The sequence below is a fragment of the Lepidochelys kempii genome, chromosome 1, assembly GCF_965140265.1.
Source record: "Lepidochelys kempii isolate rLepKem1 chromosome 1, rLepKem1.hap2, whole genome shotgun sequence".
NCBI classification, from domain to species: Eukaryota; Metazoa; Chordata; order Testudines; family Cheloniidae; genus Lepidochelys; species Lepidochelys kempii.
This window is the reverse complement of record NC_133256.1, coordinates 212672767-212700050: the sequence shown is the minus strand read 5'-3', so window position 1 is coordinate 212700050 and position 27284 is coordinate 212672767. Positions and strand designations below refer to the sequence as shown.

Genomic DNA, 27284 nt, shown 5'->3' with positions numbered 1-27284 from the left:
TGCCACTGAAATCCCATTATGACAATATCACTAGTGCTACCAATTTTTCAACTGATCATTTTAGCAATAGCTTCCAGCCAATATACATGGCCCACAATCCCAAACCATTTCCTGAGCCTTTGACACTGCAGAAAAGTCCTACAATAGCCTACGTATCTGCCAAAGCCTCCATCTTCCCCATGGCAGCTTCCAAAATGCAATTTAATTTAAAACTCTTGCAGCATATAGAAGAAAGAAAATTTAGGGGCAGTGTAAAACCTGTGAATTGAATACCCAAATAAATAACTGAGGGAATACTATACTAATTGGTCTTTTCATCTGAATTTAATTCAGTAAAATCCTCCCCCTTTTCATTTAAATGCAGCTTCCAGAGAATTTCTAGTTTAGACATGGAATCCAGGATTTTGCTATAGTTTAGGTCAAGCTGACCATGTTGGGGCCTTGATCAGGGTGTACACGACACCATGATACTAAATGATAAAGAAATAAAACAAAATTTTATCACAGAATCTTCATCTAGGTCTCCCTACATATGTTGTGTTGTCTGTTGACTTCTGTGGCTTGCACACAGTTGACCATATGGTCACATACATGGCATCAACTGTTTATATGGAGCTTTACAAACATACCATAGGGAATGAGCTGTATCCTATACACTCACCCCCAAGAGTTGACCATTTAAATGTTTGTTCCTACTATCAGTGAAGTCAATGGCAGAAAACTTACTACAAACACTTACTACTACCTCTTCTACATAATCTAGAAGTGACATGCAAAAAAGTCTCCTTTTTCCTTCTCTGTGGAAGTACAAAGAAAGTGTGTGTTTCTCCAAAGTGGATTTTCTCTCTTTTTTGGGCTTTGAAACATCAAGACAATCAAGTCAGGTCTTCCCTGGTTTTTGATAGAGCACTACTACAAGGACCAGTGAATAGGAGTGGTAGCCTTTATAGCCTGCAATTGACAGGAATTGGGTGTTTGTGTTTTTTCACTAAGATCTTTTTCTCAGGTTTTTCTTTCCTCCTAACAAGCCGTTCACACCTTGGATTCTCCACTCTGTTACACCATGTTTATGCCATTGTAACTCCACTGACTTCAGAAAAGGTGAAGAGTACATGGAAATGATTTAGCAGAGTTAAGAAATAAGTGTATTAGTGTTTTTAGACAATAAAATAAAATCCTTTCCCCTCACAGTTCCACAGGAGACTGAAGCCTGGATGCCATAATCCTACCAGTTCTTTAGCCATCTATAAAGTCTTCCAGGAGGGAGTAGAAAATACCTGAATTTCTAATATTAAAAAAAACAAAAAAACACAAAACAACATTGTGCAGGGGTCAGGAAAGACAAAAACATTTTAAAATATTCCTCCAGGTTTCTCCCCACTATAGATTATAAAGCGTGGGGGGGGAGGGAGAGAGAGACGGGGACGGACGGACAAGTCTAATTCCTCCACCTTTGCAGGAATATACCAGTTACTTCAGACTCAAGGTCCATCTAGTCCAGTATCCAGTCTCTAACACTAGCCAGTATGAGATATTTCAGAAAAAAGGTTAAGAACCCTGCAGCTGGGGTGGGAGGGCCTCCATGAAGACCTTGTCCTAATAGTCAGAGATTGGCTTTAATCATGAAGCTGTTTATCCCTTTCAAGACCTTCCTTTGAGCATTAATTATTATAACTCTGAATAGGCTTATCCCTATAGTGCTATCCCTCTTTGAATCTTTTTTAAGTTTTTGGCCTCAAGAACATCCCCTGAAAGCAAGTTCCAAAGTCCAATTATATATTTCCTTGTTAGTTTTGAATTTGCCACCTTTCAATTTCAACATTCCCTTGTTTTTCTGTTATGAGACAGGGAAAAACAGAAGCTCTAACCTACACACACACACACACACACACACCATTTTATATACTTTTATCATGTCTTTTTTTAGTCATCTTCTTTCTAAGGTAAGCCATCCAAATCTTTTAATTTTTCTTCATATGACAGTCTTTTCCATGCTTATCCATTTTCATTGCTCTTCACTGAGCCCCTGTATTTTTGCAATATTATTTTAGAGGTGAGGTGACCTACACTGCATGCACAATTCTGAAGTGACCCAGTTCTCAGCTAGGCTATTCCTACTGTGCAGAAAGACAGAGGCAAGCTAATACAAGGGAGATAATCTTAAATGTTAAACTTTAAAAAGGAAACACCCAGAAGTTTGGTAGGGACAATAAGATATATATAACAGAACATTAATATAAAGTAACAAATACTTGCTTAGGAAAATAAACTGTAAATTACCATCACAAAAGAAATTTGTTAACACCATGTTGTGTCACCCCAAGAGAGAATCAGCACCTCCTCTCCCTGAGCTTCACCCCAGTTATTCCACCACCTTCACCTCTCTCTGGCTTGCGACGCTCCTTTGCTTTGACACTCCAATGACCACATCTCTTTCCTACAGGTCCACTCCTCTACCTGATAGCCACACTCATTCCCAAGGCGCCCAAACTGTATTCCCTGTCAATGTCCCAGTGGTCAACCTCATCATTCACAAGGAGGTATGCCCCTCACATCCAGGCTCCTTGCACACTGTGTTTCAGACAGTTAGCTTCCTCTGGCAAATCCCCTTTTTATCCCAGCACCGCCTCTTTTTGTCTCCTCCTTCTTTAACTACCTTCCAACTCCTTCCCCTCTCCCTGCTCTCTCATTGCCAGTCTCTCTCCAAGGACAGCATTCTATGCTACTGCATCACAGCTGCAGGCCTTAACATTATCCCTCTTGATTGAAACTGCAGGAGGGGCTAGTCCCAGGGCCAGGGCAACTACAATTCCAGATTAAACAGATCACTGATTCATGTAATGGCATTATATGCCATTTCTTATGCATCTTGTTCTCCTTTGACTGCAGCTGCACACTGAGCAGAGGTCTACACTGAGTTGTCTACAATGATGTCCAGGCCCTTTTCTTGTGTAGGATAGTTAAATTAACATTTGTCTTCATGTTGCCCATTTACCTAGCTTGGTCGAGTCTATGTACTTCCTCACAGTCCTCTCTAGTTCTGACTAACCTAAATAACTGTTACCTGCCGATTTTGCTACCTAACTGCCCTTTTTGTTGTTAAACACTAGACCCAGTACAGAAACTTGAGTCATCCCACAACCTTTTGCCATAACGAAAGTTGACCATTCTACTTTGTCTTCTGTCTCCTAGCCAGTTTTTGATCAAATGACAATACTTTGCCTCTCACCCCATGATACTTAGCATCTTTAGTAGCCTATGGTAAGAGACTTTGTCAGAGACATTTTGAAAGTCTAAATTAATTATTTCAACTGGTTCTGCTTTGTCCACTACTTCATTGACAAGGCCAAAGAATTTTAATAGTGTTGCACTAGATCTATTTTCCTTCGCAAGAATTGTAGTGAGTAGACCCTGTAATAAAACATCTGGAAGATTATTTTTAGTTATTGTTTCAGCCAGGTTACCAGGTACAGACGTACAGCTTATAGAACCTATCGTTTCACAGATCACTGAGCCGTTTTTTAAAAAATATATATCGTCACCCTCCAATCCTCCCATATAGCAGCTAGATTTAATGAGAGACTGAATGGTTTCTGCTAGTATTTAGGAGCACTACACTGTCCTGTTTATGTATCTGGATGGAGCACATCAGACTGTCTGGAATCCCACATCAACAGACTGTCTGGAATCCCACGTGTTCCATATGTCTTGTCTTTTATGGCCTTGGCAATACACACCCTAGTCAAGATCGAAGGCATCGGGGCAACTATGCTGAGTTGGGAAGCAATAGGTACCATCCTGAAAGTTTCTAACCCAACTGGCATTCAGGACCACTCTGATAAAAGGTGATACTTTGTGCAGGTTGAAAAGTGGGTTTCTTCCAATTAATCAACTATCCCAAAAACTGGAAGACGCTGAATACATACTGAACTGCTGAGGAGAGGTCCTGTGGAGCCTGTCAACCAGACGTGTAAACAAATATTGCTTAGTGTCTGAGGTGTGCAGCAACCACTATGAAGCACTTGGTGAACACTCACAGGGCTGTGATAAAGGAAGGACTCTAATGCCTTGTCTCCACACAGAACCTCAGAACTTGATGCAAGCATTTGGATGCTGCATGAAAGCAGGTGTTCTTTAAGGAAGCCATAAATGCCCCCCATCATGAACATCCTGAATGTGAATGGTTACATGTACCTGTTGAGGTTTCTGAGGTCCACAATGGGTCTCAGGCCATCATTCTTCTCAGGGATCAGGAAAGAGAAAAAATAAAATCTTTTCCCTTCAGCGTTTTTGTGGAAACTCCCCTGTAGCTCTTCTTGAGAAGAGAATCCACCGCTTCTGACGGAACTGTCTCAGAATATGGGTCCCTGAAGAGGGAGGTGGCAAGGTGGCACAATGAAGAACTGGATGGAGTATTTGTCACTGACTGTGTCCAGTACCCAGAAATTGGAAGAAATCCTATACTAGATACTGTAGAAAGAAAGACTGGATCCAGAGGATAGGGAGACAAGATGTAAATTGGTGCACAGCTCTCAACTACACCTCGCAAAACTTTTGGATAGAGGCCAATGCTGACTCTATCCAATGGCAACGAAACCTGATTCTATACTGCTGAGGCAAGTAGCAAGTTTAGAAGGAGGTGGAGCATATCACCTTTGGGGCTGTATGCTTTGGTGTTGTGAGGGAACCTGACTTTGAAAGTAGGAAGGGCAGACCTCCTCCAAGTTGAGGAAAAGGACTGCTATCCACCAAGAGCAGGCAGAGGCCTTAATGTTCTCTAGGGCTTCATCTGTTTTGTCATTAAAGAAGCCCAGGCCCTCAAAGGAGTACACTCCTATGGCCAACCATCCTTGACTTCTGTGCAAGGCATCATATGCTGCTTTTAGGGAGCACTTAGCAAGCACATGACCCTCAACAACCAGTGTCCTAGGTCATTTCTTCTGTTCCTCAGGAAAAAACTCCAGGATGTGTCTTGTGGTATCCACAGGGCATAACTGTAATGGGACATGTGGCTTACAGTTGGCCACCCAAAATCCTAGTGAGACAGGTAAGTAGGAACATCTACCAAAATATCCAGTTAATATCCCCTCTGTCAGAGAGGGTAGAGTGGAACACCTTACTGACCCTTCTTTCCTGTGCTGCAGGTAACAGCACGGAGTTTGCCAAGCAACACTAACTGATGTCCTTCACGTGGTTTAACATAAACTCTGTCTACTCTCTTGGAAATGAGAGCAAAGAGAGCCAGATATCCTTAGGCACAGTTGTAGGCAGAGCAAGCTTGTCTCTGGTCTGCATCTGGAATCTGATAAACAGGGGATTGATATCTCTGGTGCCATAACCTTTTTTGCAGCTTGAGAACACTTGCCATTCTCCCCACTAGTTACTGAAACAGTATCTGTTCGTAAGGAGGGAAACAGATGAAGCACGAATTTGTTCTTCTGATGAGACACTATTCGTATGTGCCTACAAAAGGAACTTGAATGTTTCCTCTGAAGGAATCTCATACTATTCCACAGATGTGGATAGATCTAAGAGGTTTCTTACTGGTATCCGTGTCAGCAAAGACAGGCTGTGTCAGTGGCAGATGAGGAATAGGTGCCTGTGAGGGCATTGGTGCAGAGAGAAGATATAGTTTTGGAAGGGTCACTGGTGCCAGTGCAGAGATTGGCCTCAACCTCCAGCAAGGCTTTCATGGAGTCTTGTACAGAGGGCAACACAAGTTGAAGATGGCCCTGCAAGATATCCTTCCATGATACCTTGATCTGAGGTGGGGGTAGATGACCAGGGTCCTGAGGCTGAGTCAGGAGACCCTCCAAGTTAATCTCTGAAGGGGTTAAAAGGTACCCCCAAGGCAGTTCTGGATTAAGACAAGAGAAATCAGTACAGGCACAGAATTCAAACAGCAAAAAAAGCAAGTTGTGGGGTGGTTAGTTGCCTTGACAGTGGACCCCCCGCCAACTCAGGCGCACAGATATCAAAAGGCAACACTGCCACCTGAACCAATGAGGAATCCAAATTAGTTATGACAGCTCCTGAGAAGCATGGAGAACAGGCGACGGCAATGCCATAAGAGTCTTCAAGGCCCTCATGGATTGAAGAGAATAAAGGAGAGGGATGTGGCTTCCTCTCTCTTTGTTGTTGCTGCCTCCTCTGTCAATGCTAAGGTTTGAAATCTTAACAATTGGTGCAGATATTGCCACGGTGTAAATCTAAAGTGGCACCTGTGACGGATTTACACCCAATACAGAGCCAAGGAAATTCCGATCTTCGGCCCATGATAGAAGGTTGTTCTGGCCTCAGGGCTCCCAAGTGTGTGTCTTGGACCCTGTGTCAGAGGACCTCAGCACAAAGGCTGAACTGAATACCTTTGGCAGACCTGTCAGGTTACCAGGCTGTAGGCTTAGATTTGAGGCTGCAGGCTCATCTCAATCTCCCATGTGGTCCACGGAATGAAAGTATAGCACTCTGCACAATGCTTTACTGAATGGGTTTTACCCAGGCACAGGAGGCACCAAACATGGGCATCAGACTTTGGCATAATCACCGGGCGAAAGGTGCACTGCTTGAAGCCCTTGCACAGATAGGGGCCTAACATGGTCCCTGTACGGGCAAGGAAAGCAACTGTTCATTCCATCACTTTTTGGGCCAGCGTAGACAGAACCAAAAAGGAGTGAGTGAAGAGAATAGAGTGAGCACTTCACTGTGCAAAGAAATACAGGCACATTTTTAAGGCGGAAAATATTTTCACCACCAAAAGCCACTTTTCACATCCTCCTAGAGACAGACACCAGAGAGGGATCTCTTCAGAAAAGCTCAAGTGGCTGAGTGTATTATGTCAGCTCCAACACTGTGGACACATAATAATGGTAGAAGACAGTGGCCGGTTAACCTCTCCCCTCTGGGTACATCAGGAGGAACATACCACTTGCCTCCAAGTTCAGCTAGATTTGTTCATCATGACATAGAGCTTAACTTGGAATTCCCCACTCCTCATGCAGGGAATCTCAGGATCTGGGTTTGAAGTGGGAGTGCTGGAACTAAAAATGAGCCCAACTTACATTACGAGGTGGTCCACGGCGTCTGCCATAATAGCCACGTCGGTAACGGCGCCTGTCTGCAGCATAACGGCTGCCTTCCACAGGGACTCCATCTGGACCAGTGACATTGGCTGCTTCTGCACCCTGAGACAGAAACAGAGAGAAAGGACGTGATGAAAAACATGCAAGAGAACAAGAACCAAGTGGAAGGTGTACAGACCCAGAAAAAGGAAGCAAGATGGGGAATCAAAACACCTCCCTGTTTCCAGAATTAAGGCAAGAGGTGACTGTCTTCCCTCCAAATAGCAGGTTTCTTTGACGCTGCTTATTTTTCCATTCCTCACAAGCTGCATATGGCAAGAATGCACAAGCAGGCCAGGTATTCTCAACTTCATTTCCAGAAAGAGATTCACAAACTATAGGGAGTTCAGAAGAGATCAGCAAAATGATCAGAGGGCCAGAAAAATTGAATTGAATTATGAGGAACAAAAACAACACCACCCCTAACCAACCAAATAAGCCACACACACACCACAAATCAAAACAACCCTTGAATATCTACAGATTAGCTAAATGACAATTAACAGGGAACATGAATCTACAAGTATTTGAAGGGTACCAATACCAAGGACAGAGAGAATTATTCAGCGGGAACAAAAATGTGCATGTACAGACCCACAGCCCTCCTATTTAAGAAAAAATTATAGCCCATAAGAGTAATGGGATGACATTCAAGAGAAACAATTTCAAAGTGGAGATCCTGATATATTTTGCAAAGATTTATTAGACAGAACAATAGTCTCCCAAGGGAAATAGCAGAAGCTCCATCAGTAGAGTAATTTATCACTAGACTGGACAGAGCACTAGAGGACATATACAAAGGAATGATCCTACATCCACCCCCATTGGGAGAAAGGTGGAAATGGACTACTCAAGACCACTTAGGCCTCTCTCTCTCTCTGATTCTCTCACCTTCTCTCCCTCGACCACGTCAAATTCTACAGTCTCTCCATCACCAACACTGCGCAGGTATTTCCGTGGGTTGTTCTTCTTAATTGCGGTCTTTAAAGAGACAAAACAGTCATCTTGATCAAAAGTCAGAGGTGGAATGCAACAGAAATCAGATTCTCCCAGAGCAGTTCCCCTGTTAGCAAGTTAGTGGCTGGCAGCAAGCAGACAGAGTGGCTGCTATCCCTTGCCTCTGCCAAATCTCAGACTATTCATGTACAGCCTCACTGCTTTATTCAGAAAGGGCACTATCTAGTGATTTAAATGACCTTGAGCAACTTAGTATCTCAGTACCATACAATCCTTAGCAGAGCATAACCTCTACCTCAGAGTACAGTGAGAGATATTATTCTCATTTTTTAGACATGGAACAGAGGCACTAAGTAGATAAAGTTACTTGCCCAAAGTCACACAGGAAGTCTGCTGGATTGAACCACGGCAGGAGCCAAACCAAGGTCTCCCGAGTCCTAACTTACCCTCTTACGCTCCAGACCATCCCTACAACCCCACTGGCATCCACATTGGCAATTTCTCCCCATATAGTTCAGAGTACCATGGTATCTGTGACAAAGGCTCTTAATGCTGTCATGACAGTGGTGTTTCTGTATTATATAATGGAAGGAATATTTTACCCTAGGTGTTTGTCTGGGTAGTAGAACCAAGGGCAAGAAGAGGAGGCCCTTTCTGAAAGTCACTTAACAGGTCATTAATAATGCCAGACCAAGTAGCATTAATGGTTCCACCCCTTTTCCTAAGCAGCATCCTCCACCCCTGCCCCCCCCACACCAAAAAGTTCAAACATGGTAAGTCAGAGAAAGAATCAGATTGAGAGATGCTCAGAGTCACAGGAGGATCTGAACTTGCTAACAGATACAAGTTAGTTCTGTTCCTGTAACTCAGGAGGGAAGTTCACCTAACTGCTTGTGGTGAAGCATTAGATTAGATTAAATATGCCCATATGCCATTTTTTCCTCTAATGCTCTGGTCCTTTGTCTTAAGAAGGTCGTTGGACACCATCATTGGTCGCAAGTCCTCAAAGGGAAGAGACAAGTGCCTGAAACCCACTTGGACCTGCATGGTGATAAGTGTTTTGTATACGTGGGATAGCGTACTTAGGTCCTGATCTAATTCCACACAGACACAAGAATGGGCAGGAGGCCCAAGACCTGACGTCCTTTCAGAGACCATAGAGGACAGAGGTCCAAAAAGCCACACGACCTTGACAGCATCTTGAATTTCTCTTCTCTGTGGACAGCAAAGGAGAGATGGGCAGATGTGAATTAAACTGAAATCTCTTGATGGATGACAATATTAACTGTGCATCCCTCTACCCAGACCACCACCCCCCATATCCAGTAGTGCCCCCAAAGTTTCAACAAAGGGAACGCAGAACTGTGCAAGATGTTTGCAACAAAATCTGAAACTATGCAAAACTTCTGGCTTTGGGCTCTGTTCCACTATCAAAGCTCAGCCCATATTCATTGAAAGGCTCCTTGAGCAATTAGTGGGCTACACCTACATCTACTAAAGTTAATGCAATTTATGTCAAAGATTTTAACTGAAGCACTATCATAGAAACATCGGGTTGGAAGGGACCTCAAGAGGTCATCTAGGCCTTCTTCTGGTGCTGAGGCAGGATTAAGTATACCTAGAAGTGTTGTCAAGCACTTTGAGATCTTCACATGAAAAAAAGGTGCTATATATAAGAGCTAGGTATCACAATTAACAAACCTGGACACAGATTAGATCAAAACCAGGAAAATTTGATACCAGCACTGGATTTAGACTCTGGAGATTTGGGTGCAGTTCCTGCCTTCGATGCAGACTTCTGTGTGACTGTGGCCACATCATTTCATCTGGTTCAGTCTCTCCTAGCCTACTCCCATTTGTCAAATGAGGAATCTAATATCAGATTTACCTATATCACAGGGGTACAATAAGAATAAATTCATTCAAATCTGTGAGGTGCCCAGATGCTATGGTGACTGAGGACAGACTGGATAGTTTGTGGTATTATGAGATTTATGGATAGAAAGATTGCAATTCTTAATATTTCACTTAGAGAAAAAGGTGATAATAGAAATATATTATACATGGACAGATTCGGGAGATATACTACACAGAGACAAAACTAATTCTGAATGAATTCAAAATTGAAACAAAGTAAAACACACAGATTGTACATGAAGGAACAGTTCACAGTTCAGGACCTCTGCTGAAATAACCTTAAGGGATGCTAACAGAGCACTCAAGGATTTATGATAAGGCTATTGCAGAGAAACTAAATGAATTCTTTGCACTAGTCTGCACAGTTGAGGATGCGAGGGAGATTACGAAACCTGAGCCAGATTTGTCACCTAAAAAGAATGAGGAACTGTCCCAGATTGAGGTGTCATTAGAAAAGGTTTTGGAACAAATTGATAAGCCAAACAAGCAATAAGTCACCAGGACCAGATAGTATTCACTCAAGAGTTCTGAAGGAACTCAAATGTGAAATTGCAGGACTAACTGTAATCTGTAACCTATCGTTTAAATCAGCTTCTGTACCAAATGACTGGAGGATAGCTAATGTGACACCAATTTTTAAAAAGGGCGCCAGAGGTGACCCCAGCAATTACAGCTGGTAAGCCTGTACTTAGTACTGGGCAAACTGGTTGAAACTACAGTAAAGAACAAAATTATGACACACAGAGATGAAATAATTTGTTGGGGAAGCGTCAACATGGTTTTTGTAAAGCGAAATCATGCTTTGCCAATCTGCTAGAATTCTTTGAGGGGGTCAACAAGTATGTGGAGAAGGGGGATCCAGTGGATATGGTGTATTTAGATTCTCAGAAAGCCTTTGATGGGTCCCTCACCAGAGGCTCTTCAGCAAAGTAAGCAGTCATGGGATAAGAGGGAAGGTTCCCTCACGTGGATTGGTAACTGGTTAAAAGATAGGAAAGAGAGTAGGAATAAATGGTCAGTTTTCAGAATGGAGAGAGGTAAATAGTGGTGTCCCTGAGAGGTCTGTACTGGGATCAGTCCTATTCAACATATTCATAAATGATCTGGAAAAAGGGGTAAACAGTGAGGTGGCAAAATTTGCAGATGATACAAAACTGCTCAAGATAATTAAGTCCCAGGCAGACTGCAAAGAGCTACAAAAGAATCTCTCAAAACTGGGTGACTGGGCAACAAAAAGGCAGATGAAACTCAATGTTGATAAATGCAAAGTAATGCACATTGGAAAACATAATCCCAACTATACATATAAAATTATGGGGTCTAAATTAGCTGTTACCACTCAAGAAAGATCTTGGAGTCATTGTGGATAGTTCTCTGAAAACATCCACTCAATGTGCAGCAACAGTCAAAAAAGATAACTGAATGTTCAGAATCATTAAGAAAGGGACAGATAAGACAGAAAATATCATATTGCCTCTATATAAATCCATGGAAAACCCACATCTTGAATACTGCGTGTAGACGTGGTCGCTCCATCTCAAAAAAAGATACATTGGAACTGGAAAAAGTTCAAAAAAGGGCAACAAAAATGATGACAGGTATGGAACAGCTGCCATATGAGGACAGATTAATAAGACTTGGACTTTTCAGCTTGGAAAAGAGACGACTAAAGAGGGATATGATAGAGGTCTATAAAATCATGATTGGTGTGGACAAAGTAAATAAGGACATGTTATTTACTCCTCATAACACAAGAACTAGGGGCCACCAAATTATATTCATAGATTCATAGATACTAAGGTCAGAAGGGACCATCATGATCATCTAGTCTGACCTCCTGCACAACGCAGGCCACAGAATTTCACCCACCCACTCCTGTGAAAATCCTCTCACCTATGTCTGAGCTACTGAAGTCCTCAAATCATGGTTTAAAGACTTCAAGGAGCAGAGAATCCTCCAGCAAGTGACTCGTGCCCCATGCGACAGAGGAAGGCGAAAAACCTCCAGGGCCTCTTCCAATCTGCCCTGGAGGAAAATTCCTTCCCAACCCCAAATATGGCAATCAGCTAAACCCTGAGCATACGGGCAAGATTCACCAGCCAGATACAACAGAAAATTCTTTCCTGGGTAACTCAGATCCCACCCCATCTAATATCCCATCGGACAATTAGCTTATTTACAGGAAATGAAATTAAAATGTAATGTTTGCTCTATCTGTTAGACACCACCACCACCAACTGAACTGTTTCCTCCTTGTCTAAAATGAAGTTGTGTATACACTCACACAAAAGTGTTATAGATGTTCAGGTATCTTCAAGGGCTTCATGTTGATTTCAGATATGCAAGTACTACATATATAAATTCATTAATAGGCAGAAGTTTAAAACAAACAAAAGGAAGTATTTTTTCACACAATGCACAGTCAACCTGTGGAACTCCTTGCCAGAGGATGTTGTGAAGGCCAAGACTATAACAGAGTTCAAAACAGAACTAGATAAACTGTCATGGAGGATAGGTCCATCAATGGCTATTAGCCAGAATGGGCAGGGATGGCATCCCTAGCCTCTATTTGCCAGAAGCTGGGAAAGGGTGACAGGGGTTGGATCACTTGATGATTACTTGTTCTATTCATTGCCTCTGGGGCACCTGGCATTGGCCGCTGTCAGAAGACAGAATACTGGGCTAGATGGACCTTTGATCTGACCCAGTATGGCCGTTCTTATGTTCAAGGGTTTCCCTAGGCTCTAAAATTTGATGTAAACAGGCAAGAAGTCTTCCTCAAAAGATGAGTAGCAGCACTGTCCTGTCTTACTGCTGTGCAGTATCAGCAACATGTGTGAAACCAAGATTGACTCAGCCCTTCCATCTCAGAGGTGAGAGCATTACAAATTAAGACACACTGGGCACTCAATAGTTAAAAGCTTGTACAACAGGATTTCCTTTTCCAAAGAGAAGCCTATTTGGAGAAGTCTTCTTCATGTATCCTCTGATGATACAGTCATATCGTGTTACTATGACATGTTAAAAAATAGCCATGCTCCATCCAAGAAGCAACTGCATTTCAGTGCACACACCTTGAATACTGCATGCAGTTCTGGTTGTCCCATCGTATGTTAGAATTGGAGCAGGGCAACAAAAAAAATGTTTAGAGCTATGGAACAGCTTCCATATGAGGAAAGAATAAAAGGAGTGAGACTTTTCAATTTGGAAAATAGATGACTAGGGGGATATGATAGAGGTCTATAATATCATGAATGGTGTGGAAGAAGTGAATAGGGAAGTGTTATTTACCCCTCTCATAACACAAGAACTAGGAGTCACCCAATTAAATGAAGAGGCAGCAGGTTTTAAAAACAAAAAACAAACAAAAAGGAAATAGTTCTTTACAAAATGCACAGTCAACATGTGGAACGTGTTACCAGGGGATGTTGTGAAGGCCAAAAAACTAGATTAATTCATGGAGGATAGGTCCATCAATGGCTATTCACCAAGATGGCCAGGGATGCAACCTCATGCCCTGGGTATCCCTAGACTCTGATTGCCAGAACTGGGAGTGGATGACAGGGGATGGATCACTCAATGATTGCTATTCTGTTCATTCCTTCAGAAGCACCTGGCATTGGCCTGTCTGAAGACAGGATACTGGGCTAGATGGATGATGGGTGTTTAAGAACATAAGAATGGTCTGACCCAGTACAGCCAAAGAGGGATAGAGACCTTTAAGGGTGCTAAAGGGGCTGCAACTAGAAGAAATTAGTTGAAATTTCAGGAGGAAAGTTCCAAGCAATATTTCATCGTTTATTTCATTTTGGAATAGCCATAGCCTCCCAATGAGAATGGTAGAGGCACATCACTTGGGTCATTTATAACTGGTAATAGACAAGAGACCTAGATAACACAGCAAAGAATGATCAGACTGTGTCCAAGAAAGCAGGGAAAGATAAGCAAGATGAGGTCAAATAGGTCTTTCTAGCTCCAGATTCTACATGATTTGGAGCCATGGCAAGAGAGAAACTGTTAATACAAAGCAGCCACATTTGCTCTAAGGAGAGAAGCATTTTAATCTGTATGCTCTGTGTATATATAAATAGCATCCAATAGCAGCAAATAAAGAGTGTTAACCCTCACCCTGATCATGAGATCTGCCTGCTCCCCTCCCACTGTGTGCGTGTGGAGGGTGGGTGTGTCCCTTCAACTAGGTCAGCCTTATTCTAAAGAGATTACATGTGTAATCCAGCCCCTCCTCCATACTCCACAAATGCTGGGGGAGGAGTCCACAGTGGCAGGGAACAGTCACTACCCACAGAGGAAAGAGGCAGTTCAGAGCAGGATGTTTGTGTACGTGATTGATAGGACTTTGTAACTGACACTCCCTGCCTGACTGTTCCCTTTCCTTCTCACTCAGGCAGGCCCCAATCTGCTTGACTGAATCACTGTACCATCCAAAGGGGATGCTAAGATCCCTCCCATCTCTCATAAATTCAGCAGGGATTGGTTTAGTTTGTATTTGGTTGGGAATCCTACCAGGAAAACCTAGACTACTGCAGTGGGGATATCGCTTCCCACTGAATCAATACCAACTCCAACTGCCTAGTATTGCCTGAAGGCGGTCAGTCCTTCAGTTTCAAATGCCATTTGGTTAGGGCTCCTGACAGGGTAGTGGGACAACAGAAGAAAGGGAAGGAAGCATGAATTTGGGAACATCAAATCCTGGACCAAGTCTCAGACCAGCCAGAATGGTCTAGTTATGGATGTTGAAACAATGGGACATATTTAATCCTAGAGTTTCACTCACTTACATCAGGCCTGACTTTTGCTCAAAAGGGCACACTCCTAGAGGATTTTAACCATCCACTTTACCATATATTGACCTGTGGAAGGACAAAAATTCTCCCCCATCTTCCCACTATAGCTCTTTAATCTACATATGGGAATCAAATATCTCCCCTTCTCTAAGAACAGGAACAAAGAGGTGACAAAGAGTGGGTAGAAACTCTGCTACATCAAAACAAACTATTATTCTTCACATTTAAGAACCCTCATCTACCATCATCTTTTATGCAAGAATGCTACCAATGCCATTCTTGATTGCCCATTTTAAAAACTTTTCAACAAGCACCTCTGTGCCTACTCCCACACCATTGTAAATAGCTGTAGAGCCACCTCATTGTCCTTCTTTAAATTTCCCCTTAAAAATACTTCACTGCCATGATGCCTATTAAAACTTGACAATGATTAGGCAGCTCACTTGCTGCTATCACCTTTTTCACCATGACCAATATCATCTCACTGTTCCCTTGTGCTGACCCCATCTTTTAGCTGTATCCACCTGCTGCCTTTTGCCTGGCACTTACGACGGTCAGCTCTTTGGGACAGGGAGATATTGTACAATGACTAGCACATGAGGCTATAAACCCTAATGCAATATAAATTGTAATGAATTACACACAAGCACCCCTGGTGTCTCATCTCTCATTAACACGTTCACAAACTCTTAAAACTGTGAGGTGAACTCTGACTCCTATCACCCTGAGGAACAGTCACACCACTAAGCAGAGCATCCTTAGCACCAGTAATGTTATATACAATACACACTAACCATTGTTTAACATGCAGGCTGTGTGTGTGTCTCATCTGCTTCTAGTGGCTGGGTCACATAGAAGATATAACCTCTTACAGCTGATGGAGTTACTCCTTTAGTTTTAAGTGGTAGAAGCCTGTGTTTTTGGTGCTTAAAGTTCCAGGCGCTATACAAGATGCTAGCTCATCAGGGAGCATTTGAAATTTTGTTGTTTTCAGGCGTTAGGACAAGCTTCCCAACAGGGAATGCATGTAACCCTGTAAGGCCTAAGGCCTTTCTCTGCAGCCACATTAGAAGAGCAGCAGCCATTAGCCAAGAAGCAGAAAGTCACATCCTTACATTCCATCTAAATTACATTAAAACAATGTAATATCGGGCTGTTAAGAAGGCGAACCTGTCCTAATAGCAATCACCATCACCAGACAAAGAAACCGATCTTAAGATGGTTGAAGAAAACTTTGCTTGATGACATTCTGTCTGGCAAGAAATCACTTATCGACAAGTTGTGGTTGTGAAATCCCTACTTTATTGTTTTGTCTTTATGGTCCCCCATTTCTCTATTGTTTATCTGCAGGGTCTCTGTCTGTTGATTGTTTCTGTCTGTTACATAATTAATTTTGCCAGGTGTAAATTAATTAAGGTGGTGGGGTATGTTTGGTTAAAGAATTGTTTTACAATATGCTAGGATTGGTTAGAAAATTGTTTTGTAATATTTTAGTAAAATGACTGGTTATGGTATTGGTTAAGCAGGACTCAAGTTTCACTATATAAACTGGGGTCCAAAAGGAAGTTCTTCGGAGCTAACTCCAGGACACAACCCCAAGATCAGAGCTGCCAGACCTCAACACCTTGCCAACCACTCCGTGAGGAAGCTGGAGTCTCCCAGATGACCTGATCCTGACTGGCCATCAAGAAAAGTTCATCTGCCTTATCGGGACTGGAAGCAGTGAGCACTGTATGCTTAGCGTATGCATTCTTTTTTGGAGGGAATTGTTAATAAATAGAGGTTAAGTAGGTTATTACTGAGTAAGGCTCTTTCACTGGTAAAAGACCCTGCAAACCTGCAGAGTGTAAGGTTATGCCCTGAGCCCACGGAAGGGTACGGGTGGGTGCCTAAATTAACAGGATCATTCCTGAGACCTAGGAATGGCGGAAGGGTGGGTGCCCTAGAGCATAAGGTTATACCTGAGCCCTAGGAACAGGGAAAGGGTAGGGGTGCCTGAATTATGAGGGTTATGCTTGAGCTCTAGGAACCGAGTAAAGGTGGGTTCCCCTAAAGTGTGTAACAGAATTTTGTGTGGGTAACAACCTCTTGGTCAAATGTGCATCTCTCAGATATTACAGTAATGAGTGTGATGTAAATACAGATAGCTCCTGAGCATTTAACCCTCAGGATGTGGCAGCCATCCTCAATTCTCAGAACAGAAGTTCCAGGTTATGTGGAAACACTTTAAAAGCATGACCTGCTGATGGTTCAGGGAACCCCATGTGCACTAGCAGGCTTCTTGTTGACCACTCCCTGCCCAGTCACAACTGGTGCATTCCCTCTTGCCTGTCATTCTTGGTTGCAGCTGTCTCACATTGTGACAGCTGATAATGTCCAGGCTGGTTAAGGACCAGACTGGATCCTTTTCCTTCAAGAAAATGGCAAGAAAGGGGACAGAAAGAGAGATTGATAGTAGAGCAAGAGGAGGAACAGGGCTGAGAATGAAAAGGAGAAAAGAAGATTGAGAGGACTGGAAAAGAAGCCTGGAGTATGAACAGGAGAGAGTCTAGTGCAGAAAAGGAGGGTGGGAGGATGAGGTAGAAAACAGCAAAAAAGGTTCATTTAACTTCATTTGAGCCGGATACTCCCTCCCCAACACCAACTGAGCAGTTACCCTGCTGGAAAGAAAAAAGCCCCCTGCCTAAACCACAGTGGGCAAGAGAAGACAGAAGGAGCTGAAAGACAGAGGGGAATCTGTCACGGTTACATACAGAGGAAGCTGGGAGAGTTCCGAGTAGGACAACCCCTTTAACTCCATATAACGAGAGTGGCTAAGAGAAGGAAATTTGTCAGTGATACATGTGGGGCTGAATCAGTTCAGAATGACCCCTTTAGCACTCGTAAGGAGAAACTAGGGCTGAGAGATGAATATGAACAGTACATAGCAACAAGTTTTACAATGTATAGAATGTACAAAAAGACAGTCCATTGCCTCTCACTCACCTGATGAACAAACACATCTTCTTTTGTGTCATTTCTGTGGAAAAAGTGTGAAGAGAGAGATGTAATCATGGGACATCTGATTATTTAGGCCTGCGGCTTTACGGTAGATAGTCCTTGGGGTTCAGCTCACCAGTCCATGCACCTCTTCTGAGGAGGAGCAGAACCTGGAAATACATCTCCTGAAGCCTCCATAGGGCACACACCCCCTGGGATTCCATGTGCAGTACAAACCTACTCTGCCTCTCCATCCAGACCTGGCTGTGAATTCGCTCTGTATCATTTCCCCAACAGGAGGGGATTGTCCACCTTCCCCAGGGACCACCCTGTAATCTGTGGGCAGACATCCAAGGTGTAGTCTGACATAGGCAGCAAGACTATTATATTCTCTCCCTCTCCTCTCCATGACCACAGGACCTGCAACTCAAGCTCCCAGCACATTATCCCACAGGTCAAGGGAGACTGTCAACAGGACTGGGCACAGCTGTTAACATAGCTCCCCTTACACTGAAACCCAACACAGTCCAGGAGAGGAGGGACTAGGAATACTCATTGGGAGGGGGAGAGCTACATATGAAATAAAGAAACCAAAAACAAAAAAAAAAAAACACTTTCTAGGTTGTCTAGACAATCCTCCAGCCAGTACAGGATTCTGCATGTGATACAGGCTGACATATCTGAGAAACTCACATCCAGTGCGCACACACAGATGCAGAAGCTAGGAACTCTTAAATACTCCAAAACAATTTCAGTTCCACTCTACTATTTACACACAGGTACTTGAAGTTAATTCTGTGGCTTATGAAAAGGTGCTAGGTTTTCAGTAAAGAAATCTGAGGGACTCCCCCATGCCCTTCTCCCAAATATGCTCCTCCTGACTTAGGAAGGTAGAACTGTATAAGAATATAAACCTTTTTATTTCAAGGCATAAAAGTCAAGCACTAACAGGGGTTAAAAACTTCCTCTGTAAGCTGGTTGTTCCATAATTGGCTACTACATGGTTTCTTGCACCCTCCTCTGAAGCATGTGGTATTGGCTACTGTCAGAGTCAGGATACTGAATTAGAAGCACTATTGGGTATATTATTTATGTTCCCAGGAAGGAAGGGAAGTCTCCATGGCCGATTCAACAGTTTGGCTTCCCTACTGGGACTGATAATGGGTGGATCAGGGAAAGTAGGGGAACAGAATAAGGGCAGGTCTTCACTACCTGCCGGAACGGTGGGTTGTGATCAATCTATTGGGGATCGATTTATTGCGTCTCATCTAGATGCGATAAATCAATCCCCGAACATGCTCCCCGAAGACTCCGGAACTCCAGCTCGCAAGAGGTGGAAGCGGAGTCAACAGGGGAACGGCAGCGGTCGACTCACCGCTGTCCTCATGGCCAGGTAAGTCGACCTAAGATATGCGAATGGCATATCTTAAGTTGACACCTGCCCCCCCCCAGCGTAGACCAGAGCTAAGTGTGCAAATTTTGGTAATGGTTTTTTTGTGTGGAGACTTCTCCCACTGGACTGAGACCCAGAAAATTCACTTCACTGAGAGAACATAATTGGAAACAATCACTACCTCTGAGGGGCTGAAGTAAAACCAACGACCTAGAGATGGAAGGCTTGATATTATTTTCCTTAACTCCAAGCCATTCATTAACCTCCTGATCTTGCACGACCTTGGAAAATGTGCTTTAGAAGGGGATATAGAGCTCCCTCAACATGAATCAGATCCCCTCTCCACCTCCCCAATATCAGTGCCCTTTTCGAGGAGCAGCCAGCCTCAATGAGCTGTGGTTGCACTGAAAGGTTCGGTATCCCCATTCTCTAATTCATCACAGACATCGAGTCTGCCACAATACAGTGTTGTATTGGAAATGGTTTCTATGATGAGAAAGACTGTGTGTCTCCCTTCTCTGATTTCCTTGAGTTATCAAACTCCCTGAACTGACGCTTGTGTGGATTCTTTTGCTATATCCATTTTCTGACAGAGGATTTTAAAAAAAAAGTTTGAAAACTATTTTAAAAAATAAATAATATTAATAAGCAAGTTTCTGTAGCTTGTCAACTAAGTTTATCACAGTGTTTTCATGAGCAAGACATGTACCACTAGCTTTTAGCTCTCCCATTTTTTGCTTGAAGTCACTTAGAAACAGTTTAGAAACCCACATGAGCGGGTGATAAGATGTCTTTGAGGGTGGGCTGAGAGTACAAGATGCAGTTTCTTAGAATTCAATGTGGGAGAGTCGAGCTAGAATTCTGGTTTGACCTATTAGAGAGAGAGAGGGACCACTTCCAAAATTCAGACGTGGATCTGGACTTGAGCTTTGGAATACCCCATAACTTCTGCACGTTCAAATCTGTGACCAGCTATAACTATAAAACACAGAACTGTGGAATGTTAGGGGAGATTGGAATTGGGATGAGTGAACATGTTTGGACAGAAAATAAGAACACCCTTACCAAAACTTTCTCCAAAGCTCAAGTCTGTTTCCCTCCCCACCACAACACACACGTTTGGAAAGGCTCAATAACTTCCTCCCACATCCACCTATCATCTGATTTTAACTCAGAACCTTAATGGTGATCAGGCAGTCAGAGCTAAAATGCGGCATCACAGGCCAACCTTGTGGTATTCTGAACCCAACCAGAAACAGGAAATACCAGAAATCTCAGAAAACCCCTCTTCCTGTGAGATTTCTAGCCTGATTTTGAAGACTCAAGAGTTAATAGATCCATTAAGCATGTGAACTGCAGTGTTGCACAAATTTATCAATAACAAGAAACATACCTGTTGATAAAGCCATATCCGTTTCTGACGTTGAACCACTTGACAGTGCCAAGAACTTTAGTGGCTGAAAATTAAAGTAAATTAATATCAGTCACCCTCTAGTAACACACATCTAGTAGCTTCCTGCATCAAACGCAACAGATGTGTGTTCCCCTTCCTTTACACCTGCAAATGTTATACTGAGTTATTTAGGACAGGCCAATGCATAGCGCAGCCCTATTATAGTCAAAGAAAGTCTCCCTTATAATACTTTACACTTACATAGCACTTTTTTAGTTTTATCAGTTTATTTTACCCAGTTGGAGACAAATGAGTAGTCCCATTTCACAGATGTGGAATGGAGACTGAGGGTAAGTAATTTACCTAAAGCAGTGGTCCACAATGTGTTACCTGGACTGCAAGGCAGCGACAGCCCGCAGGTGGCAGGGCAGCGACAGCCCGGAGCCCGACCCGGGACCCCCACAACGCAACTGCCCCGGACCAGGGGCAGACAGCTGCCCCAGCCCCCAGAACTTGCAGCCTGGACCCCTCTGCTCTGAGCAGCCAGGAACCTGGCAGTATCTTTAGAACACAGCTGAGCTGGGCTGCAGCTGTGTGCTAAGTGGACTGCATGCGGCCCATGGGCTGAGAACCGCTGACCTGAAGTCACACAGCACGTCAGTGGCAGAGACAAGAATGGAACCCAGATTTTCTGATTTCCAGCCCCATTCTCTCACCACTAGATCACATCTTTCCCACCTCTACAATCCAGCTGCTGCGTACTGATCCCCATGTGCGATCCCTAGCTTGAGCATAAGCTGTGGCAAGATGCAGGACATACAAACAGAGAATCCAGCTGCCAGATTGGGGCACCACTTAGTTGTGTTTAACTCTAGTATTCAGCTATCAAAAAGCAAACATGGCAGGAGTGCCTGCTCAGGACATTTAGAAGTAGACTCAGCAAAATAGCACAGAGAACCTAACCTCATGCTGGATCATCTGGAGTGTGGGTAACAGGCAGGACCTGACCTGACAGGTCTTTTCTGGCATCACTAGAGCAGGGGGCTTTTACCACTTTCCCTAAGGAGATTGTACCACAGGCTGATAGTTCTTACTGTTAGGGAAATATTTTCTGATATCCCACTGGAAATGCTCACCCTTTGCTCTTTTTCACCCCTTTATCTCTAGTTACAGATCCTCTTGGTTTTCCCTAAACAGCTTTTTTCTTATACTAACTCTTACATTCTATGGATACAGATATAACCATATTCGCTCCTTGGCCAATTCTTCCTTTCTTTCTAGAAAATCAAAAGGAAGATTGTATCAGTGAAACAGGGAACCTCTAAACAGATGGCCTGAGTCTCATCTATTGGTCTCTGATGTTTTCCTCCTTCTCTCTGTTTTTTCCATGATCACCGACTCCCACAGTTACTGAGAACTCAGCACAATCTTGAGCCCTAAAATCCCACAGCTCTTGATCTGAAACATTCTGCTAACAGTCCCCAACCACACTCCTTCACATGGACTCTATTAAACTATTTTGGAGGAACAAGTTTCACCAGGTCCTATAGCAGGGGTTCTCAAACTGGGGGTCAGGACCCCGCAGGGGGTTGCAAGGTTATTACATGGGGGGGTCACGAGCGGTCAACCTCCACCCCAAACCCTGCTTGCCTCCAGCGTTTATACTGGTGTTAAATATATTAAAAAGCGTGTTTAATTTATTGGGGGAGGGTCGCACTCAGAGGCTTGCTGTGTGAAAGGGGTCACCAGTAAAAAAGTTTGAGATCCATTCTCCTATAGCATGGTATGTTCCCCCAACCAAATAAGTTTGCCAGATATAATAAACAGACAAACATGTATGTTAAAATAGTAACAGACTTTCTTGAATTTCAGAATTTTTAAAGGATAAAATTCACTTTGAAATTTCATTTCTAATATTTATCTTATCTGTACTGAATATACCTGCTTCAAAGAACAAGGAAAAGAAAGGGAGTTGGACAGAGAATTGGCCAAAACCCTTAACTAGAATGATAGGAACACAGGTATTACCATACTAGTTCAGAGCAGGGGTCTATCAATATCCAGGCCTCCACCCCACCCCATCTTGTGGCCAAAGCCAGTACTTCATGCTTCAGAGGAAGGCACAAGAAACCCCAAAATGGGCAATTATTAAGGCCCTACATGAATTGTGGGATGACTGTCAAACAATTGCAGCTGAGTAGTGGACAAGCCATGCAAAATTGTGAAAAAATAACGGACATTTTCAGTTATTACTACTAATAATTAATTATTAATAAATGATTTATTAAGTCCATTATTATTTTTCAGCAGTTTTCCACTGTCGGCCACTCAGGGTTGACACGTACACGGCAGGGCTCCTGCTGTCAAAATTGCAATGGAAGCCTAATATTGTGGAATCCGTATTTTCCGCAATATCACAAGTTAAGTGGTGCCTTAGCAATTATGGAATAAGCTGCCACCAGGGAATACCTCTACCTAACTCTAGGCAGTCAGTAATGGGCTTAAGTCTTAAAGCATGATGGTCTAGACTGCTTATACTTTTTTAAAATCTGTCTAATGTAACGGAGGAAGTTGTCATTATTCATACAAATGTATCTCATCCCCACCATGGAGATATCATTTCTAGGGATGAGAGTTCAGTACCCTGGTCTTTCCAGTTAGTCTGACAAAACGGGGATCAATAAGTGCCAATCATGGAGGTGATTTTTGTGGTATGCACACCTGTCCCAATAGGAATTGAATTAGACCTCTCATTTCAACAGGTCCATGGAAAGCTCTCAGACTGAAACCAATAATTTCACAAATCTGACCAGTTATCCCAGGGAACTTCAGAAAAAAGTTTTATTTTTTTCTTCAAGAGTCAACAATAATTGGTGGGTAACTAATTTTTCTATTTGTCCATCAAATTCAGGTGGTCTCACCATGTGTTACAATATGCTTTCAGGGGCAGTTGGCTGGGTGGTTCCTTTTTGATCAGAAACTTAGCATATGTATTTGCAGAGCCATTAACATGGAAATTTGAGATTAACAAAATAAATAAAAAGACTTGCCCAAGAGACCATTTCAACCAACGCAGTCAAACCACCATCTTTATATTCCCTGCGTCAAAAAAACCACAAACACCTAGCAATAAGGCTGGTTTGCAGACAACAGCAATGTTTTGACATCAGACCAAATTTAAGATTTTATCATTCTTATTAGAAAAAAAATAAGTAGTAAAGGCACAAGTTATCTTTCCAGTCAGGAAAGGTTTAATTATAACTGTATTTTGAAGCGCCAATAAAAAGATATTACACCTTATCGGCTACTTCTTCATAGTGTACTAATGGCTACTGATATGCATGGACTTGCTCTTGATGAATCAGAGGGCAAGGGAAGTGGGGGAATGCACAATGATGTTCTCCCCCTTGCATTTTGAAAGATTCTTTCCACCCTCATTCCCAAGGGCATTTTTTTTAATCTGCTCCTGTATGTAAGTAACCATAGGACTTTGACAGCTTCTCTTGGGAAGCGTATTCAAGTGTCTCAGTCCCTATGAGTGTAAAGGCCTTTCCCTACTAGTTAGTCTCATAGCCCCAGCTTTATTGTGTTAATCGTCCTCCCATCAGAGACTGGGAAAACATCTCTCCCTTCTTCCATTTAAACTGCTCTACTTAAGGGATTTATAGGCTGCAATCCTGTCCTTTCTGATAACGCAATATCACAGAACCAGAGTAATTTCACAACAGAATGGTTTCCTCATTTGTTTCTTTTTGGAGAAGGTGCAAACTAGGGATGTAAATAGCTTTTAAAAAAAAAAGTAAACATTTAAACTATTAAAATTGCTTCGGTTAAATATTTAACCGTTAACAAGTTCACAACATAGGTGCAGGAACCAGGGGTGCTAGAGAACCCCTATGTTTTACCCGGGGTCCCGGCAGCTAGCTGCCACGTAAAACGTGGGGGTGCTGCAGCACACCCCGCAAATATGACATCAGTTCCATAGCAATGGTCCCAACTCCTAACAATATAGAACTTAGTTCCACATACACTATGAAATGGTATTGCTACGATGTTTTTAATGTGCACATTATGCATTTAAACATTAACTGAATGCATTACCGGTAAGACTGATGCTTATCAGTTAACCAGTTAACATTTTACTTCCCTAGTGCAAACATACCATGTGACAGTGTAGTTCCTAAAATACATTAGTACTTTTTAAGCCATCCTACAAGCTACTCTATCCAGTAAAAATTGGAATAGATAGCAACAGTAGAAGTACTCCAGAACACATAACTGCTGATATACCCGTCAGGTATCCTAGGTGTGCCTGAACCATGAAATCCAGTTCAGAACCCAAACTTGCACAAAGTTTGGGGTTTGGATCTAGGAGTTCTTGTTTCAGTGCATCTTTGCCCATGACAGCATATTGCAAAAGAACCTTAACCCAATACTACTAGAGCAACTGTACTCCAGAATGCTGATGAATTATCCCACAATTACTGCGAGCATGGCTAAAATACCCCTAGAACACTGTTGACATACCTCCACACTATATTGTGGATCTACCCAAAATGGATGCAATATAGTACTATGAAAGGAAACACAGAATACTGAAAAACAAAGTTTAGGAAGCTGATGACCAATATCAGTAGCTGACCCCCCGAATGACCTGGCTTTAATTCCACCTGCTCCTTATTTCTCTCCCCGCTGCTACCACCACATTTAATATCCTCAAAAAGCCCACCCACCAGGCCATGCTCCTGGTCCTCTCTCAGTACTGGCCTCTCTCAGCACTAGGGTGCTAGGGAATCACCATCCTTCACTTAGGACATTCAGAAGTCCTTAAGGAATTCATTGACAAACAACAGACAAGAGTCCGTGACCAAGAGCGTCAGATCATAGTGAGTCAAGTGAAACAGGAGCATGCATCTCCACAGGGTCACTTCTGATGCCCACTGTGACTGGCAGGCCACTTACTATCTTCCTGAAAGGAATGATGGGCAACAGAAGCTACTTGTGAGAGGAAGTAGCAGATCTCCCAACACCAGAATCTTTTCCTCCCACCATGAAACCTCCTTTACAGGAGTCTGTCTCCATTAGCAAATGGATGTTTAATATCAACTATAAACGCTGAAGTGTTGAGGTAATATCTTTTACTGGACCCCTCTGCTGGTGAAAGACACAAGCTTTCAAGCGACAGAGAGCTCTTTTTCAGGTCTGGGTAGCTCAAAAACTTGTCCCACTCACCAGAAGTTGGTTCAGTAAAAAACTATTACCTCACCCACGTTGCCTCTGTAATACCCTGAGACCAACACGCTGCAACAATAGAGCAAACAACTGTAGCGCCGCCCCCCCGCCCGATCTCAGACACAGGTAGAGCCGCCCCCGTGGCGTTCACTCCGGTCCCTGCTGACAGCATGAGGCTTCCCGCAGCGCAGCGCGGGCGCAGCAGCCGGCTCCCGGGAAGGGCACTGCGCTTCCCACAGCTTGGCGGAGCGTTGGCCTCTGGGCCCGGCGCGCGCTGCGCAGCTCAGCCTCAGACGCGCCCTGTTTACACGGAGACTTTCTCCGACGCTCTCGTGAGCGCCCCCGCCCGGGAAGCGCGGCCGCGCCGCGGAGAAGACAGGGCCTGGCTGGCCGCGCAGCGGGGCAGGTCGCGGCCGCGAGTCCCAGGGGCGGAGCGCAGCGCAGCTGACCCGTCCGCTCAGCGAACCCGCCGCAGCCGGGGCGCAGGACACGCGCTCCAGCCCCGGACACCACAGCAGCCGCGGGGGCCAGGCGGGATCCCCGGCCCGCTACACGTGCGCAGGGCGGCCCGGCCCGGCCCGGCCCAGCTCACCCCCGGGGGGGGGGGCAGCTCCCAGCCGCGGGTCTCGCCCCGGGTCGGCCGGCCGGGCAGGGACCCCCGCGCCCCGGGTGGAGGGGGGAGGGTCGCGCCCTGGGGGGTGGGGGGGTCGCGCCCACCCCAGGCGGAGCGCTCGGGCGGGGCCGGACCGGGCCGGGCCGCTCTGTCGCTGTCAGCGGCCCCCCCGCCCCGGGCTCCCCTGCGCGCGCGCCCCCCGGGCCGGGCCGGGCCTCGCCTCACCCAGAACTTTCTTCTCCGTGTCCGCGGCGGGGGCCGCGCTGCTGCTGTCACCGGCGGGGGCCGCGTCTCCGCTGGCGCTGCCCGCCGGGGCGCTTGGGCTAGCGGGGCTCTTGGGCTTGGCGTCCTGGGCCGGGGAGGCCGTGGCGGCGGCGGCGGCGGGGGGGCCGGTGGGAGGCGGGGGGGCTGCCGCGGCCGCCGCGGGGCTGGTCTGCGCCGCCTCGCTCATTGCGTCTCTCCGGGGCGGTCGGTGGTGGCCGCGTGCTGGCGCGTGGCGCGTCGGGTGGGTCGGTGTCTCGCGCTCGGGCTGGGTCGCTCGGGCTCCGCGCTGGGTCTTACTGCCCCCAAAATGGCCCCGCCGAAGTTTTTAATACAGTCAGCGAGGGCCAGCCCCGAGCCCGGGGCGGCCTCATTAGCATTTAAAGGGGCCGCGCCGCCGGAGTGCCCGGGCCCCGCCTCCCGTGGGGGCAGCTCCGCGCGGGGCAGGGAAAGTTACGGAGGGGGGAGTGCGCGAGCCGCGCGCGCCCCCCTGCCAGGCGCCTCAGCGGAACTGACCCAGCCCGAGGGCCCGCGAGGACAAGAGCTATTGCCCCACCTGGGGCCCGGTTCTGCGCTCGTGTACTGGCCCCTCCCCCCCCCACACCCACTGTAATCC

General features: G+C 44.7%; 1 protein-coding gene across 2 annotated transcripts in view; it reads right to left on the bottom strand.

Annotated features, from left to right (window-relative positions):
* The window catches only part of YBX3 (Y-box binding protein 3), a 37019-nt gene extending 10025 nt beyond the window's left edge, over positions 1 to 26994 (bottom strand). Inside the window, exons 1-5 of one of the 2 annotated variants that reach the window (XM_073312907.1) lie at positions 26633 to 26994; positions 20563 to 20626; positions 17783 to 17816; positions 8010 to 8099; positions 7059 to 7181 (exon numbers count right to left, since the gene is read on the bottom strand). In XM_073312907.1, the coding sequence (XP_073169008.1) occupies positions 7059 to 7181; positions 8010 to 8099; positions 17783 to 17816; positions 20563 to 20626; positions 26633 to 26858 (537 nt within the window). In that variant the 5' untranslated portion in view covers positions 26859 to 26994. The remainder of the gene's footprint in view (positions 1 to 7058; positions 7182 to 8009; positions 8100 to 17782; positions 17817 to 20562; positions 20627 to 26632) is intronic. The other variant, XM_073312913.1, reaches the window with a different exon arrangement.
* Between the last annotated feature and the right edge of the window lie 290 nt (positions 26995 to 27284).